The 16,679-nt window shown below is 46.0% G+C and overlaps 1 protein-coding gene across 1 annotated transcript; it reads left to right on the top strand.

The window, feature by feature from the left end:
* The first annotated feature begins 397 nt into the window (after positions 1-397).
* Positions 398-13,651, top strand: AQP8 (aquaporin 8). The gene is made up of 6 exons (XM_007954169.1): positions 398-409; positions 540-793; positions 4,122-4,248; positions 9,941-10,155; positions 11,829-11,963; positions 13,603-13,651. The coding sequence occupies exons 1-6, from the start codon at positions 398-400 to the stop codon at positions 13,649-13,651; spliced, it is 792 nt and encodes a 263-aa protein (XP_007952360.1).
* The last annotated feature ends 3,028 nt before the right edge of the window (positions 13,652-16,679 follow it).

Here is a 16,679-nt window from a genome sequence, read left to right as displayed (position 1 = left end):
CCTTTGGGCAGTGGAGAGTGACCAAGGGGAGTTGGGAAGCTGGACCTTCCATCTTGCGCTGTGCAAGCCTGGGACTGCACTCCCCAGGTGACACAGCCAAGCCGTCACCTTTTCTCCTTGTTGGCAGAAAGCTCAGCTATCCTTAACACCCCCCTCCCCTTGCCCTGCCCTGTTGCGATTAAAAAAAAAAAACACCTTTCCTCTTTTGGGCCTCAAAGCCACCTCCCACCTTTATTGCTTTCTCAGCACCCTTCAAGAGCTTCTGTAGCCCTTTAAAAGTGCAGAACGTGTCATGGAATCAGTGGCCCTTGTCCTGGAGATAAGAGTGGCCAGAACAGCAGGTGCAGGCTTCCCAGGCATCCAGACAGGAGCCCAGTCCTGTTCCAGCTCAGCCCTGATGTCTGCAGAGGTGAGCCCACGCTGGCGTCTTCTCCTGCCTGGAACCCCAAGGGATGCTGACAGTTCATTCCAGGTGGAAGGACTGGGGGCTTCTGTCTGGGCTCTCCTCCCACCTGTGCCCACTCTCTCTCCTTCTGCAGGCAGCTGCATCCGCGCGTGACCCTGAATTTGGCAGTGGCAGGGTGAAGGAGCAGAATATGAGTGGCCGGTGGCGTGTGCCCTGGTATGAGCGGTTCGTGCAGCCCTGTCTGGTCGAGCTGCTAGGCTCTACCCTCTTCATATTCATTGGGTGCCTTTCAGTTATCCAGAATGGGCCGGACACTGGGCTGCTGCAGCCGGCCCTGGCCCATGGGCTGGCCTTGGGCCTCATCATCGCCACATTGGGGAACATCAGGTGAGAGGAGCACCCAGCACTCAGCCTGATGGTAATTCTGGGAGCTGGGTGTGGGCATTGCTGCTGGCAGGGACCCCTGGGAACACCGTCAGGATTCCAAGAGACACTAAGGATTACAGCATGGAATGAGGAGTCAGGCTGCTGAGGCTCAAACTTCATTCGGCAGCCTGTGAGCTCTGTGCCTTTAGGTAAGTAGGTCTCCAAACCCAAAGCAGCCCACCCAGAAAATGGAAATAACAGAGTATTTTTAAAATTATTTTCCTTTTCAATCCAACACATATACAATGCTAACTACATGCCAGGCATTATTCAAAGCACCTTACAGATATTAACTCATTTATTCTTCACAACAATCCCATGGAGTAGGTACTATGATTATTCCCATTTTCCAGCTGTGGAAGAGCAAGACCATGGAATTTATCCAAGGTTGCATGGCTAGTTAGCGGCAGAGATGAGTCAAGCCCTAGCTGAGTGGCTCCAGTGCCTGCCCCCGTGTGCCTCATGGGGAAAGCATGTGAATTAAGGAAGGTTAAGAGCTTGGCACATATTAGGTGCTCAATCAATACGGTTTTTCGTGAGACTGTGTTTCTTAGAAAGGGGATTTCAATCCAGTCTAGATACTTTCTGTGGGGATGCAGATACTTGCAGAAGAACGGACTGAGGGGTTTCCCACTTGGGTGCACACAGCTGCAGTCTCACAACCTGTCAAAGGGTCAGCAGAGGGGAGAGGCCAGGAGACAGAAGGGCTTCTCTTGTCTTTTCTGCTAGTGCAGACGGGAGCTCAGTGGGGAGTCCAGCGGGGTCCCAGGAGAACCACCATAATGATCAATATCATCGTGACATGGTTGGTGTGTACTCAGTCCCATTCAGAAAATATAACTGAAGAAGGAAATCGAAATACTGGTTTTTAGAAAACCAGAAGAGAAAGATGGAGAAATTTACATTTCTCTTTAAATGTCCAGGGGAGGCTGCAGGTGGAATAAAAGCACATGGTCTTTGGCTCACACAGGTCCAGGGTAGAATGCAACTTTTGTCACTTAGCTGGGTGATCAGAGCCAGTGGCTGAACCTCTCTGTGTACCATGGTGTAAATGTGGGTGATAATAGCTTATGGAATAGTAATAATTTATCAAGTACTGACAAGATGCTAGGCTCAGTGGCAGAGGTGGGATTTGAACCTAGGCTAGCTGGCTGGAGAGACCATCTTTTATGCACTGCAGTCCAATGCCTCTCTGTAATATCAACCTTTTATTCAACCATCTGCTCTCTTAATGAATATTTATTGAGCACCTGCAAGGTTGTTGAGGGGATCCAAAACAAGGTACATAAAGCACCCAGCACACTGCCTGGTATACAGAAGGTGTTGAATAAATATTTGTTGAGTGAATATGAATGAATGAACTATGAAAGTGTCTTGATTGTTGCTATTAATGAGTGTGAAGGAAGTTAGTCTAGGGAATATGTGTGGCCACTCCTTGAAAGGAAGGTTGGGCAATCTATTTCCATAGTGATACAGCCTCTGTAACCCAAGGAGGGGTCGCTATGAGTTGGATCCAACTCAACGGCAGTGAGGGGCAGATAGTCCAGCCTTCTCCTGGTTAAGCCATACTCTGAGTGACAACAGTTTTTTTTTCTCCACTTGGGCAGGGAGGATGGTGGAGGAGAGTCCAATGGTCCGAGAGAGTTCTAACTATGCAGTGCCCTGGAGAGGTCATTGTCTCCTCTCCTCACTTCATCTCCATTCTATGGCAGAGCCAGGCTAAGCTTAATCATGGAATTGAATTGAGACCAGTTGACCTCTTTTCCTGGCCAACCCCCTTGCCACAACTTATTGAGCTGAGGCATCAGCTGGTGCTTGCAAACAATTCATGAGTCTCACCTAAGGGCCTAGGCATTAAGGTGGCCCAATAAGTTGGAGAAAGCTGGTCCTGGGTCATCAGGGTGCTTGGGCAAAGTGTAAGTCCTCCTTTCATCCAGAGATAAGGTCCTCTATGCAGTCTCAGCACAAGGCCCTATGTACACTGGAGGTGGGCAGGCCCATTGGTGAGCTCTTCATATTTGAGGAGAAATTGGACTCTTTTATGATGTGGGAGGCTTTGAGGTTACTTTCTTTCTTTCTTTTTTTTTTTTGAGAAGTCCCTGGGTGATGCAATAGTTATGTGCTCGGAAGAATGCAATCTACTTCCAAAGTGAAATATAAGCCATTGAAAACCCTGTGGAGTACAGTTCTACTCTCACACATGTGGGGTTGCCATGAGTCAGAATCAAATCAATGGCAACTTTTTTTTTTTTTTTTAATTCCTGATGGACCAGAGGGATTTGGTGGACTAACCTCTGAGGATAGTTCCTCCATCAAAATGTGACTCAATAAGATATTGGGGAGTAACATAGACTTACGGGTCCCTGGCTCTAGGATCTGGGCTGGTGAGCATCTTGGTGGAAAGGAAGGTTCTTTACCCATAAGTAATCAAGGCCAGCTCACTTGGCTTTTGGTCCCCAAATTCTGACATTGTCTAATCAAGCCACATCCCAAACTCCAGATCCAAATCCCTCCCCTTATCATGAACTTCTGATCTCACACCTGAATCTCAATCCCATTTCCATCCTGAACCACTAATCCCTCCTTTAACTTAATCCTAATCTCACTTTCAGCCTCAGGTAAAATAGGGGTTTTATTTGCTGAACAATTCAATCAATCAGTAGCTCTTGTTTAGGGCTGGTTATGTTTTTTTTTTTTTTTTAAACTGGGTTTAGTTACTTTTAAGGAGCTCTAGTGACACAGTGCCTAAGGCATTTGACTGCTAACCAGAAGGTTGGCGGTTCAAATCCACCAGCCACTCCACTGAAGGAAGATGAGGCAATTGCTATGAGTCAGAATTGACTCAATGGCAGTGGGTTTATTTTTTTGGTTCAGTTACTTTTAAGGGGAGGCAGAATACCTCTCTTGGGCTACTAATTGGGAGCCTGGGGTTTCAGTCTGGCCCATCTTTCATTCTATGGCCACATCTCTGAAGGGATGGAGGGAGCTCTGAGTGAGTTTGCAGGGAGTTAAGGGATGGTCTTCCTACATGGTCTAGGGCTATCCTGAGGTCTGGGCTTAGGGCAGGAAAGAAGTTGCTCTTCTTTCCCTGGCTCTCCCCCATGACCCTCATCCCACTTCTGACACCTCAGGAAAATGAAAGTGATGTCTTTTGTTGGGCTGGGACTCTTGACTGGCTCTGGCACTGCAAAGACAGCCTGGGGGGGGTGGCAAATTCCCTTGGGTAACAGCCCTGGTGTCAGCCCTAGACCTTGGCCTCATGAATTCTTTCTGCTCTTGCTGTTTCCAGCGGAGGGCACTTTAACCCTGCCGTGTCCCTGGCAGCTATGCTGATTGGAGGTCTCAACCTGATGATGCTCCTTCCCTACTGGATCTCCCAGCTGTGTGGGGGGCTGATTGGAGCTGCCTTGGCCAAGGTGGGTGACCCTAACAGGGCTAAGATGGTGACTCCAGCTCTGACTAGGCTGCTGGAGGGGTGTGTTTGAGGAGAGGCATGGGGAACAGTCTTACTCTTTGCATTTTCCTCCCATGGAGCAAATCCATTCGCTGCTGAGGAGGGGGACACTCAAAGGGCCTGTGTATCTTGACATAGCTCTTCTGTGGACAGACCAAGAAGCCAAATACATACAGGGCATAAGTTTTATCTTCCTGACTCCAATTCTTAGGTTGCAGTGCATTTAGACAGTTGTAGTATTTTTTCATTCATTCACTCTACAAATACCTCACTGAGTGAAAATACAGGATGAATATGGTTATTCTCCTTAAGAAACACCTGCACTAACATGAATGAACCTGGAGGACATTATGCTGAGTGAAATAAGTCAATCACAGAAGGACAAATACTGTATTAGTCCACTAAAATCAAGGAAAGGCTTATATATGGAAGGAAACTTTCTCTGTTGGTTACTAAGGCTGGGAAGGGAGAGGAGAAAATTGCTGGATATGTTATATACATATACCAAAGATTATTAGTGATTACCAGAGGTGGGAGGAAGGGGAAAGCTTTTGTTTGTGGGGCACTGAATTTATGCTAATGGTGGTGGAATATGTAGCAATAATGATGGCACAACATTTTTTCATGTCATCAGTGACCCTGAGCTGTAAATGTGGAAGTTGCTATATTGGTGAATGTCTGGGTGTGTAAGTTTTCACCACAATAAAATAAAAAATAAAAAAAAGAGAAACTCCTGCACTAACTTCCCTAGCTAGGTGTTCTCCAGTTTGCTCATCTTTAAACTGAATCATTCTGCCAGTGATGTTGTTGTTGCTGTTACATACTGTCGAGTTGGTTCCAGCTCATAGTGACCCTAACTACAACAAAGTGAGAACACTGCCCAGTCTTAGGCTATGCTCACAATCGTTACTATGCTTGAGCCCATTGTTACAGCCACTCTGTCAATCCATCTTATTGAGGGTCTTAACCTTTTTCACTGACCCTCTACTTTACCAAGGATGATACACTTTTCCAGGGAACGGTCCCTGAAAAAGTACATCAGAAGAAGTCTGACCATTTTTATCTCTAAGGAGAATTCCAGCTGTGCAGATTCCTACGTTCTTCTGACAGCCCATGGTACATTCGGTATTCTTTGCCAACACCACAATTCAAAGACTCCAATTCTTCTTTCGTTTTCCTTATTCATTGTCCAGCTCTCACATGCATATGAGGCAATTGAAAATACCATGGCTTGATCAGGTGCACCTTAACTTGCAAAGTAACATCTTTGTCCTTTGCACTTTAAAGAAGTCCTTGCAGAAGATTTGCCTGATCAGAGTCAATATTCCATGTCAGTTTGGAGTCCTCACATCCCAACAGGAAGGCTAGCCCCAGAATTTTTATATTTCTACACATAAGGCCTAAAAAGCCCTGGTGGCCAGAGCCAGTCAAGGGTTGCAGCTCAAAGAAAGACAGGCTTTCTTTACACAGCAGTTAAGAACTTGGCTCTTCAGGAGAAAGACTCATAAACATTACAGCTGTGTCACATGAGGTCCCTGTGGGTTTTGGAGTTGACAGTGCACTCAACAAGAACAACAATAACATAACCCCATGAATCCTGGACCCTCAGATCCATTCCTCTCTTGTCCATCACCCAGCTTGGCTGGATCTGCCCCTATAAAGACCTGGAAGCAAGTCTTCACTGTCCTCTTCCTCAAAATGTGGCCCAGGGACCAGCAGCATCCGCATTCTCCAGGAGCTGGTTAGAAATGCAGGATTCCAGGCTCCACTGCAGATCTGCTGAGCCAGAGTCTTCACTGTAACATAGCACCCGGGTAATTTGTGTGCAAGTTAGTTTGAGACATGTGCGTGGGGTAATAGCTCTCTTTGTTGTTGTTTGCCTGGGGTTCAGGAGAACATGTCTAGGTTTCTTGGCCCCCTTCTTCTCTCCTACCTCGTTTTTTTTTGAGTGCCTTCTAACCTGAGGAGCTCCTCTTCTGACACCTTATCAAACAATATTCCATAGTTTTCCACTAATACATCAGAAAGTGTCTCTCTGCTGTTCATAACATTTTCAGTGGCCAAGTTTTTGAGAAGTGTTTGGTCCCATATTTTTTCCATTTGGTCCTAGTCTTTTTTTTTTTTTTTTTGAATTTTGTTGTGCTTCAGGTGCAAGTTTACAGAGCAGTGTTTGTTTTACATTCAACATTATGTGTACATTTAGTTTCACTCACCATTTATCATGCCCAACCCTAACTCAGTCTCCTCCCCTCCCTGCCCAGTAACCGCCCCCCTCATGCCCCTCATAGTTATGCACCCCTGTGTGTCCTGCATTTCCTCCAAACGAATGTTGCCCCTTTGGTGTCCCATGGTCTATTGTTCTAAGGGATGCATCTGCATAGAGTATGTGGGTGCATCACCCTGGGTTGAGTGGTCTGCATGTACATCTTGTTTACTATTAGGCTGAGAGCCAGCTCTTGAGAGTGAGTTTTATTCCAGGCCCAGAATGTATCCTAGGACCATAGTATTGGGGATCTCACCAGATTTATTCTGACCAGTAATTCTGGTCATTATTGAGTTTTTGGATTTTGTTTTTTATGTTTTTCTTCCCACTCTATCCAGGATCTCCAGATTTGATCCTTTCCTGAGTGGTTGGTATTGGTAGCTGGGCACCATCTAGTTCTTCTGGTCTCGAGGGCCAATGTGTCCTAGGGCTGATTGCTTCCAAATGCCCTTGGATTTTTATTTTGCACCTCCCTACTTTTTCATTTTTATCTTAACATTTTCTTGTGACTTGGTGAAAGTTCACAGAGCAAATTTGTTTCCATTCAACAGTTCATACTTATTTTGTTTCATGACATTGATTTCAATCCCCATCATATAATAGCACTCTTCCCACTTCCTCCCTGTGGTTACCATTTCCCTTTGTCCTTCTTGCCTATCCCTTCCCGCTTTCTGAGCTTTATCCCTGGGCAAATGTTGCCCTTTTGATCTCTTATGGTTGGTTGTTCTAAGGAGTGTTTACTTCCCTGCTGTTATTGTTCACCTGTCTATTGTTTGGCTCAAAGTTGAGCCATAGGGGTGAGTTCAGTTCCAGGCTTCTAGAGTGACTAGGGCCATAGTCTCAGGGGTTCCATAAGTCTCTATCAGACCAATAAGCCTGGTCTTTTTTATGATTTTGAGTTTTGTTCCATATTTTTCTCCCACTTTATCCAGGATCTCCTATTGTAATCCTTTTCAGAGTGGTTGGCAGTGGTAGGAGGACACCATCTTGTTCTTCTGGTCTCAAAAGGCTGAGGTTCATGTAGTCCACTAATTCCTTGGACTAATTGTTTCCATGTGTCTTTGATTTGCTTCACTCTTCTTTCCTCTGGATGAGGAGAGACCAATAGCTGCATCTTAGATTGCAAGCTTTTAAGACCAGTTACTACTTGCAACAGTAGGATGTAGAACACTGTCTTTGAGGAGTGTTATGCCTATTGGCCTTGATGTCCTCTTCTACTATGGTCCTGAGCCCACAGGCCCAGCAACTCATTCAATGTGTTAGGTTATGGTTAAGAAGTTTTCAGAACTTCATCTTCTGTTAGCTCTACTATGCACATGGATATTTTTACAGCACATATAAACGCATGTGTAGAAGTATCATCTACCAAACCTGTATACCCAAACCTGGTAGTGTGTATAGTCCTATTCATCTACCCGGCCCTGATCATCTTGCCTGTCTACTTATGTATCCATTTGGAGATTAATGTTCATTATTACTGATAATGCAGGATTGTGTATGTAATTGTGCTGTCTTTTTTGTCTGTAACTCGTGTGCACCTCTCAGTGTCTTCCCTTTCCTTAGTGATATTATAGTGGTCACCCACTTTTTGTATATTGCCTTTCTCTTTGCCCTAATTAATTTGTGTCTCTTATCTAGTTAATAATTTTCCCTTTCCTCCCCTCCCATCCCTGGTAACCAGCAAAGAATATCTTCCTGTGTGCAAAACTTTCATTAACTTTTTTTAATAATAGTGGACTTTTATAGTATTTGTCCTTTTGTGATTGACTTATTTCACTCAGCATAATGTCTTCCAAGTTCATCCACACTATGAAGTGTTTTGAGAATTCTATGCAACATTAAAGAATAATGAAGAATCTCCTCCTTCCTTTGACTAAGCCCATGGTCAGGTCTCCAACCAGCCTAATCTTCAAATGCTGTCCTGGCTTCCCCTAGTCTCCGCTCGCCTTCTCTCTCACACACACACTCTCTCTCTCCCTTTTCTCCTTTCTCCTTCCCTTCCTTCCTTCCCTCCTTTCTTGCCTTTTCCCCTGAACTTTCAGTTCAGCTAGGGGCTTGGTGGTGGTGATGTGTGTAGCGGGGTAGTGGGGTGTGTGGAGGTGAATGAGGGAGCCCCATCAGCCTGACTGGGGTTTGGTCTGTAGCTGTAAGAGCTGGCCTGTTGCAAACTTTAGTCTCAAATCCCATCTCACTGCCCAGGTCTCTCCATGCCTTCCTTTCCGACTTGCAGCCTGGTCCCTGTCTGGAGAATGGGGATCGTACCTTCCCACTCTGATTCTCTATGGAAAAGACTCCCACCCAAGCCTTGCCACTTGCAAACATGTCAAACATGATGTGAAAGGGACAGAGCAGCAGCTACTGTTCACTGAGTGCACCCCTTGGCTCAGACATTCACATTCATTCTCTCATTTACTCTCCCAACAACTGCAGTCCCCAGAGAGCACTCACCATGGGCCAGGTCCCCAAAGCCTTTAGATGTTGTTGTTGTTGTTATGTGCCGTCGAGTCAGCCCTGACTCATAGAGACCCCTCCTTGGGTTTCCAAGGCAGTATCACTACGGAAGTAGGATTGCCCAACCTTCCTTCCGAGGAGTGGCTGGTGGGTTTGAACCGCCAGCCGTCTGGTTAGCAGGCAAGTGTCTTAGCCACTATGCTACCAGAGCTCCCAAAGCCTTTAGATATGAGTCAGGAATTATTGTTAGCATCCCCATTTTCCAGATGAGGAAATGGAACATAGGGAAATGAGTAACTTGCCCAAGTTCCGATGAGTTGGTCGGCAGCAGAGCTGAGACGTGTGTCCAGGGTCCAACGCTTGTCTGCTCTTAGCCTTCTCTCTCTAGAGTCTGTGCTGATCCCTGAGGCCCATTTCCTGTGAAGCTAACTGACCTGGACCCTGTCAGTGTCTCACAATGTGTTTACTTTGTCATTTGTGTTGGTAGAGTTTACAAAAGTGAAGATATGTTTCTTTCCCATGGGGTCTTTCTTTCTTTTGCCAATTCAAGAATTCCTACAGGTATAATTTAGTGACGTTGATTACGTTCTTCATGTTGGGCCACCAAATCCTTTTTCAAATTATTTCACCACCATGAACATAAACTCAGTGCAAAAGTAAGATATATTGTTTTTCTGAAAGAGGACCATTTGAATTACATAAGCTTCAGGCTCGTTCTGAACTATGCCTAATCTTCAGATGAGTAAAGTGAGGTTCACACAATCCCACAGTAAAAAGTGACTGAACTGGAGTAGGAACCCGGATCTGTCCGACTGCACAGTGCGATCCACTGGTGTATGACTACAACCCTCCACTGATTCTAAAGGTGGGCCCTTAGGCCTCCTGCCCTGAGCTCCCAGCTGTCTCTCTGCACTCATGATGAGGCTGCTTCCCTCCTCAGGCAGTGAGCTCCGAGGAGAGGTTCTGGAATGCATCAGGGGCGGCCTTTGTGACAGTCCAGGAGCCTGGTCAGGTGGTAGGGGCAGTGGTGGCAGAGGTCATCTTGACAACACTGCTGGCTCTGGCCGTATGCATGGGCGCCATCAACAAGAAGACCCAGGGCCCCCTGGCCCCCTTCTCCATTGGCTTCTCCGTCACCGTGGATATCCTGGCTGGGTGAGTTCCCCTTTGCTGTGGGATTGTAAGAGGGCTCCATTGGAGAAGACTCAGAGCTCAGGCCAAATGTCCATTCTGGAGGATGCCAGGCCTGCAGATCCTACCTGAGGATCACACACTCATTTGCCAACAGGGGCTGGGAACACAATGCAAATGGGGGAAGTGGACTGGCATTGGTCAGCAACAGGGAGTGGTGGCGACTGCAGTATCTGAGGAGGCCACCACTGCTCAGCTCTAATAAATTATTGATGGTTGAAAATGTGGGCCTGTTCAGTCAGCTGGTGGGCAGCCAGGCTTACAAATAACACCATACCCCTCGTTTCATTGAATTTTCAACCCCTCAGCAGGCATGGGAAAGGGTTAAAGAGGCAAGGTTTGATCAGGAATTATTTTTCCATTTGTTGCATGATGAACTGAGGCTCAGCTAGGACAGAAGTGGTACATTTAAGGTCATTGGACAGTGGAAAATTACATGACAGATCTGTGACTCTTGTGAGGTGAGGGAACCACTTTCTGATATCCAACTCCTTCCATTCCTTTGGACACAGAATCAAGTCCATCCCTCCTCCTTGGCAGACCTACCATCATCTCGGGAGGTGGAATCTAGGGAGGACTGGCCAATGTGTTTATAAAGCTGCAGCAATGTTTTGCTGCCCTCTAGTGGTATTTGGTTCATACAAGCCTATTGAATCTTACCCTTTTGACTTTGGCCACTCCTCGGAAGGAAGGTTGGGCAATCCTACTTCCGTAGTGATACTGCCTCGGAAACCCAAGGAGGGGTCGCTATGAGTCGGGCTGACTCGACGGCACATAACAACAACAACAACAACTGAGCATGGATGGGATGGGGTGAAATCTGTGGGACCCAACTTGAGTGAGTGGGGCAAGAATACAGGCACCAGAACTAGAAAGGTGCATCTGGGGAAGAGTCCCCTTATAGCAGGCATGGGGCCCCAAATCTGGTGCATTAAAGCCCTAGTCTGAGTCAGCCACATTATGAACTCAACTAAAAACTCACTGCCCTCGAGTTGGATCTGACTCTTAGCGACCCCTCCTTGGGTTTCCGAGGCAGCATCACTACAGAAGTAGATTGCCCACTCTTCCTTCTGAGGAGTGGCTTTTGAGTTTGAACCGCCAGCCACATTATAGTTAACAGTTACTGTACGTGACTTGTATGTGATACATGCAGCTATACATGAATTGTCTCACTACTGACAACAACCTGTGATAGAGGCACTTTCAGCCTATGAAGAGACAGAAGTCCATGGAGGTTAAATGCAGGTCACACAGCTAGAAATAGCTGTGCAGGATTTTGAATCCAGAGTGACTCCAAAAGTCACATAGTTGACTTTGCTTTGTAGATTTTAGAGAGGACCTAGTTCCATCTTCTCTTCCTGACATCACCAAACAGGCATCCCTTACTGGTCATTTTGCTAGAAGGGCGTGTGAGGAGTGGTAGGCTGTATGCTCAAGGAGAGGTCAAACCTCTCACTTCCTAGAGCTAATAACTTTTTTACTTATGTTTTCTTTAGGATACACCCTGGAGCCCATAATATGTTAGCTCAGAATGGTTTCTGAATGGTGTGTGACCCACGCCTAGATGAGAAAATGAACTCAAAATGAATTAGGGCCCGGCTGGGACCTTACTGATCAGTGTGACTGGGCATTTGCAGGGGTGCTGTGTCTGGAGCCTGCATGAACCCGGCTCGTGCCTTTGGACCTGCTGTAATGGCCAACCACTGGAACTTCCACTGGATCTACTGGCTAGGCCCACTACTGGCCAGCTTGCTTGTTGGAGTGCTCATCAGGTAACAGAGAGCCCAGGGCTGGAGAGCTGGGCTCTCACATGGGTTTAGAGAAAGGAAGAGAAAGCCTTCTTCAAAGGTAAAGAATATAGCTGTCTCTAGGCCCGTTGTCGGGAGCTCTGGTAGCGTAGTGCCTAAGGCACTTGACTGCTAACCAGAAGGTTGGTGGTTCAAACCCACCAGTCACTCCTCGGAAGGAAGATGGTGCAATCTACTTCCATAGTGATACTGCCTCGGAAACCCAAGGAGGGGTCGCTATGAGTTGGTTCCGATTTGATGGCACATAACAACAACAACAACAGGCTCATTGTCTGCAAGTAACTGAAACCCAACTCAAGACAGTTTAGGTCATGAAGTAGAATTGGTTGGTTCACCTAACTGGAACGTTTGCAGGTAGGAGCTCAAACCATGTCCTCAGGCCTTGATCTGTTTTCCTCTGCTTGGGCTTCATGTTCAATCAGACTTTCTAATAGAGACAAATGTGTTCACCAGCTACCCTATGCTAATATCATTGCAGCTTAGCAACTCCAGAGGAAATAGAGCAAATTCCTCTGTTTGATTTCTGGCAAAAGTTCTGGGGGTGATGTGCACTGGTTTGGGTTGGCAGAGCTTGGGCAGAAATATTAATTTCTGAATCAATCAATGTGGCCATGGGGTTAAGGCACCCTTATTGGCTAGGTCTGAAGCATAAGCCTACTGGGGGTGAGGCCAGCTTTACCTGAACAACTGTTTAGAGAGTGAGGGGATTAGTTCTCCATAGGGGTGTTGTACAACCCCAGGGGTTCCCATCGGCACAAGAAAACTAGGTGAATGGAGCCCCAAAGCAAGCGTATCAGGGGATGCCCTTTACTTAAAATACAATGTAAGCAGTGCTCCCCAGCGTTGTGCAGCAGATCATGAACATAGCATCGCCAGAAGGATAACTGAAGTCCAGGTGGAAAAAATGACAGAGGCCCTTCCACCCTCCTTGACTGCTCATCCTTGGCTGTCTTCTTGTGAGCCTTAGGATCCTCAGTGTCCTGTTTTTTCTGCTCCAGGTGGTTCCGGAGATTAGTGTCTGGATTTGGTACAGATTAGGCTGTCTCTGAGCTCTGGTAGCATAGTGCCTAAGGCACTTGACTGCTAACCAGAAGGCTGGCGGTTCAAACCCATCAGCTACTCCTTGGAAGGGAGATTGGAACAATCTACTTCTGTAGAGATACTGCCTCAGAAACCCAAGGAGGGGTCGCTATGAGTCGGGTCTGACTCGACGGCAAACAACAACAACGGCAACAACAATAAGGCTTGTCTCCCACTGTCTGGGAGAAGGCAGGCACTGGGCTGGGCTCATCTAGCCTGCTCGTGCCATTGTCCAGCTATAGTTCCAGGATCCTTCATGGCCTAACTTGTGGCTTGGTGAAAAGCATCGATAATAATCCTCCATCTGTAGCTTTCAAGATGGCAGAGAGAAGCATCTTCAGCAGAAGACTGGGAAACCAAACAAGAAACACTTTTTCTCACTCCCTAAGGGGATCTGGCTTTTAAGGTTGGAAAGGTTCAGGAAGGCGTCTCTCTGGAAAGTTGTGGGACTGGAAATATTTGGTGAAGTTCTAGGTCTCTCCACCAGCATCTCAGACCCTTTACTGGGCTATATTTCTTATAGGTTCTTCATTGGAGATGGGAAAACCCGCCTAATCCTAAAGGGCCGGTGAAGCTGAGAAGGTGGAGTCCCTGCGGCCCCAGGTGTCCTCAGGTGAACCATCCTGGGCTGCAGGCAGGACAGCTCCTGTGATTCCTACCAGGGGAGAACCTAGAGGAGCGACTGAGCTGCTTTCCCTGACTGGGCCTGGCTGCTTGGATAGACAGACTGCTGCTATGTCCCAAGGATACTCTAATCCCTGCTCCTCTCCCCCAAAAAAACCCACTGTCATGGAGTCAATTCCAACTCAGCTATCCCCATTGGGTTTATAAAGCTATATATCTTTATAGAAGTAGACTGCTTCGTCTTCTTCCCACAGAGCAGCTGGTGGGTTTGAACCACTGACCTTCTGTTTAGCAGCCAAATGCCTTAGCCACTATGCCACCAGAGCTCCTTAGTTTCTTTGAATCCTTACCTGTTCATCAGAGACACCAGTCTGGGGAATGTGTTGTCAGCACTGCCCTGAGAGGCATGGAAAACAGGTCAACAGAAGAGTTTCTCCTCACAGGGAAGGTCCCAGGAGTGGGCTCAGCACATTCTCCCTGCTCCCTTTCTTTCTCCTCATTTGCTCTTTGATTCCTCTCTGCAGAAGGCCTTCCGTGGTATGAGTTCTTCCTTGCTTCCTGATCTGTCAACCAAGCTTTGCAATAAATAGTCTAGTATTTCTCCCACATGCCCACTGGCTTTCATTTCAGAAAAGGGCACTGCCAGGGAGGACCCAAACATCTATGGCTGGGCCTTCACTGTCCAGACTCTGGGTGAGGTAGGAGCCCAACCTAGAGCCCAGAGCCAAAGTACGTACCCAGAGAGAAGTACAGTCCAGAGTCCATCTACCATTCGCTAGCTCTGGAGCTCAGAGCCCAGTTTAGTATCCAGTTTTGATCCCAGAGTTAATTCCAGACCACTGATGTCAGGGCCCTTCTTAAAGTCCAACCCAGGTGTAGTGCCTGGTTCCATGCCCAGTACCATCTAGAACATGGGTCAGCCCATTCCAGTCCAGCCAAACATCACACTGATGCTGGGGATAGGTGAGTATGAGGGTAGGGCAGAGCTTCAAGGATTTCCCAAGGGGATAGACTCCTGAGAAAAGGACATAATACAGGCCTGGAGTGATATTGGCATGTGGATGGATAATGTGAGTATAATGAATAAGAAAAATAAAATGGCATATTCTAAAACTTCACACCCTACAAGTAGAGTGTGTATCTTCTCTGTAAGAACCTATGGGTCCTTGGTGGAGATGATTGTTATAATACTATAAAGAAGTATATGTCATGATTCTCAGTATTATGTAATTATCCTCCATTTTCTGATGTCATGTAATTATCCCATGTGTTGTAAATCCTAACTTCTATGATGTTAACGAAGCAGGATTAGAGACAGTTATGTTAATGAGGCAGGTTACAATCTACCTAATCAGGTTGTATCCTGAGTCAATCTCTTTTGAGCTATTAAAGAGATTGAACAAACCAGCAGAGATCAGAGGGACCTATGATCACCAAGAAATAACAGCTGGGAGTGGAACATACCCTTTGGACTTACACTGAGGACCTCCTAAAACCAGGAGACACAGAGAAAGAAAACCTTACCCTAGAGCTGGCACCCTGAATTTGGACTTCTATCTTCCTAAATGGAAATAAATCTCCATGTGCTAAAGTCATCCACTTGTAGTATTTCTTTTATAGTAACACCAGAAAACTAAGACATACCCAGAGCCTCCAGAGGGGCTGTGGATCTGCCGACACTACGATTTCAGACTTCTAGTCCCAGTACTGTAAGAGAGTAAATTTGGGTTGCATTAAGCCACCAAGTTTGTAGTAATTTGGTACAGCAGTCCTAGGAAACTAATAAAGGTAGATACTCTCATTATTCTCATGTTCAGAGGAGCAAATGGAAGTTCCAAGAGATCTAATTACCCAATGTCAGAGTTAGTGAATTGGTGGGGAAAATATTAGGCACATTTCATTGCAGGGTCTACACCCTTTATCATCATACTTTACCATTTCTGAAGAAAGTACAACATTATTTCTTGTGTTGTCTCCTATTTGCCTGTTGGACCCGCATTAAGAGGGAGACAGAATGACACGCATTGTAACTCTTCTCACCCTTTAACTTGCAACTCAATTTCAAATCCTCGGTCTTCATTTCAGTTTCTAGACTGAACTCTTAAGAGCAAGCACCATGTTAATTCATCTTTGTGACTCCACATAATGTTGGCTATAATAGTAGGGACTCAGTAAGTACTTGGTGAATGAATGAACGGCATAGACTGATCCCAATGACTCCCAAATTCATTCTGACCCTAGAGGTAGAATCCAAAGTTGACCTGGATCACCTGAATTGACCCCGCCCATCTCCCGTTTTTTCCAGTAACAAAGAAGTCATAAAATTTTAGGATGTTAGAGCTAGAAACTCTATCATAGCTCTAAAATTAGTGGCTACAAGTTTGCATTCTGTGAAATATCTGATTTTAAATTTCAGGATCATTACTTTTTTTTGCTGTATGAGCTTGAAGAAGCTATTTTACTCCTTTCAACCTTAGCTTCCTCATCAAAATGGAAATATTATTTCAGGATTTTTGTGAGGATTAAATGACATGTTTGTAAAGCCTTAGCACTGAGCTTACCATGTAGTAACAGCACAACCTATCAGTGTTTATATTTCTTACTGTTTTCATCTAATCAAAGGGCTTGAAATTTATGGTGTCGGTATCACGGCAAGGGGGTGGAGTTTTGGCAAGGAGTTTGTAAATGTAAGCAGTATGTATGTATTTACTCACTCAACTACCCTCAGAGCATTCTTAGGCTTCTAAAGAGAAAATGGTTTGGATCCACTCATCCTGTCCAACCCATCAAACCAAAGAGGCTAAATAATTTTATGATAAAGTGATCTAGTGACAGAGCTCAATTAGAATCTAGGATTTTGGACTCAACAGTTTAGTGCTCTTTCTACTGCAACAGGCATGCCTGCTCCTGACCCTCAGGGTACAAGTGCTAATTCATTTCTTCCTTTTGGCAGAAACGGTTTGGGTCCTCACATGC

The sequence above is a fragment of the Orycteropus afer genome, unplaced genomic scaffold (genome assembly GCF_000298275.1).
Source record: "Orycteropus afer afer isolate SDZICR_OR568_19922 unplaced genomic scaffold, OryAfe1.0 scaffold00438, whole genome shotgun sequence".
NCBI classification, from domain to species: Eukaryota; Metazoa; Chordata; class Mammalia; order Tubulidentata; family Orycteropodidae; genus Orycteropus; species Orycteropus afer.
The sequence above is the reverse complement of the archived record's forward strand: the minus strand, read 5'-3'. Positions and strand labels throughout refer to the sequence as shown.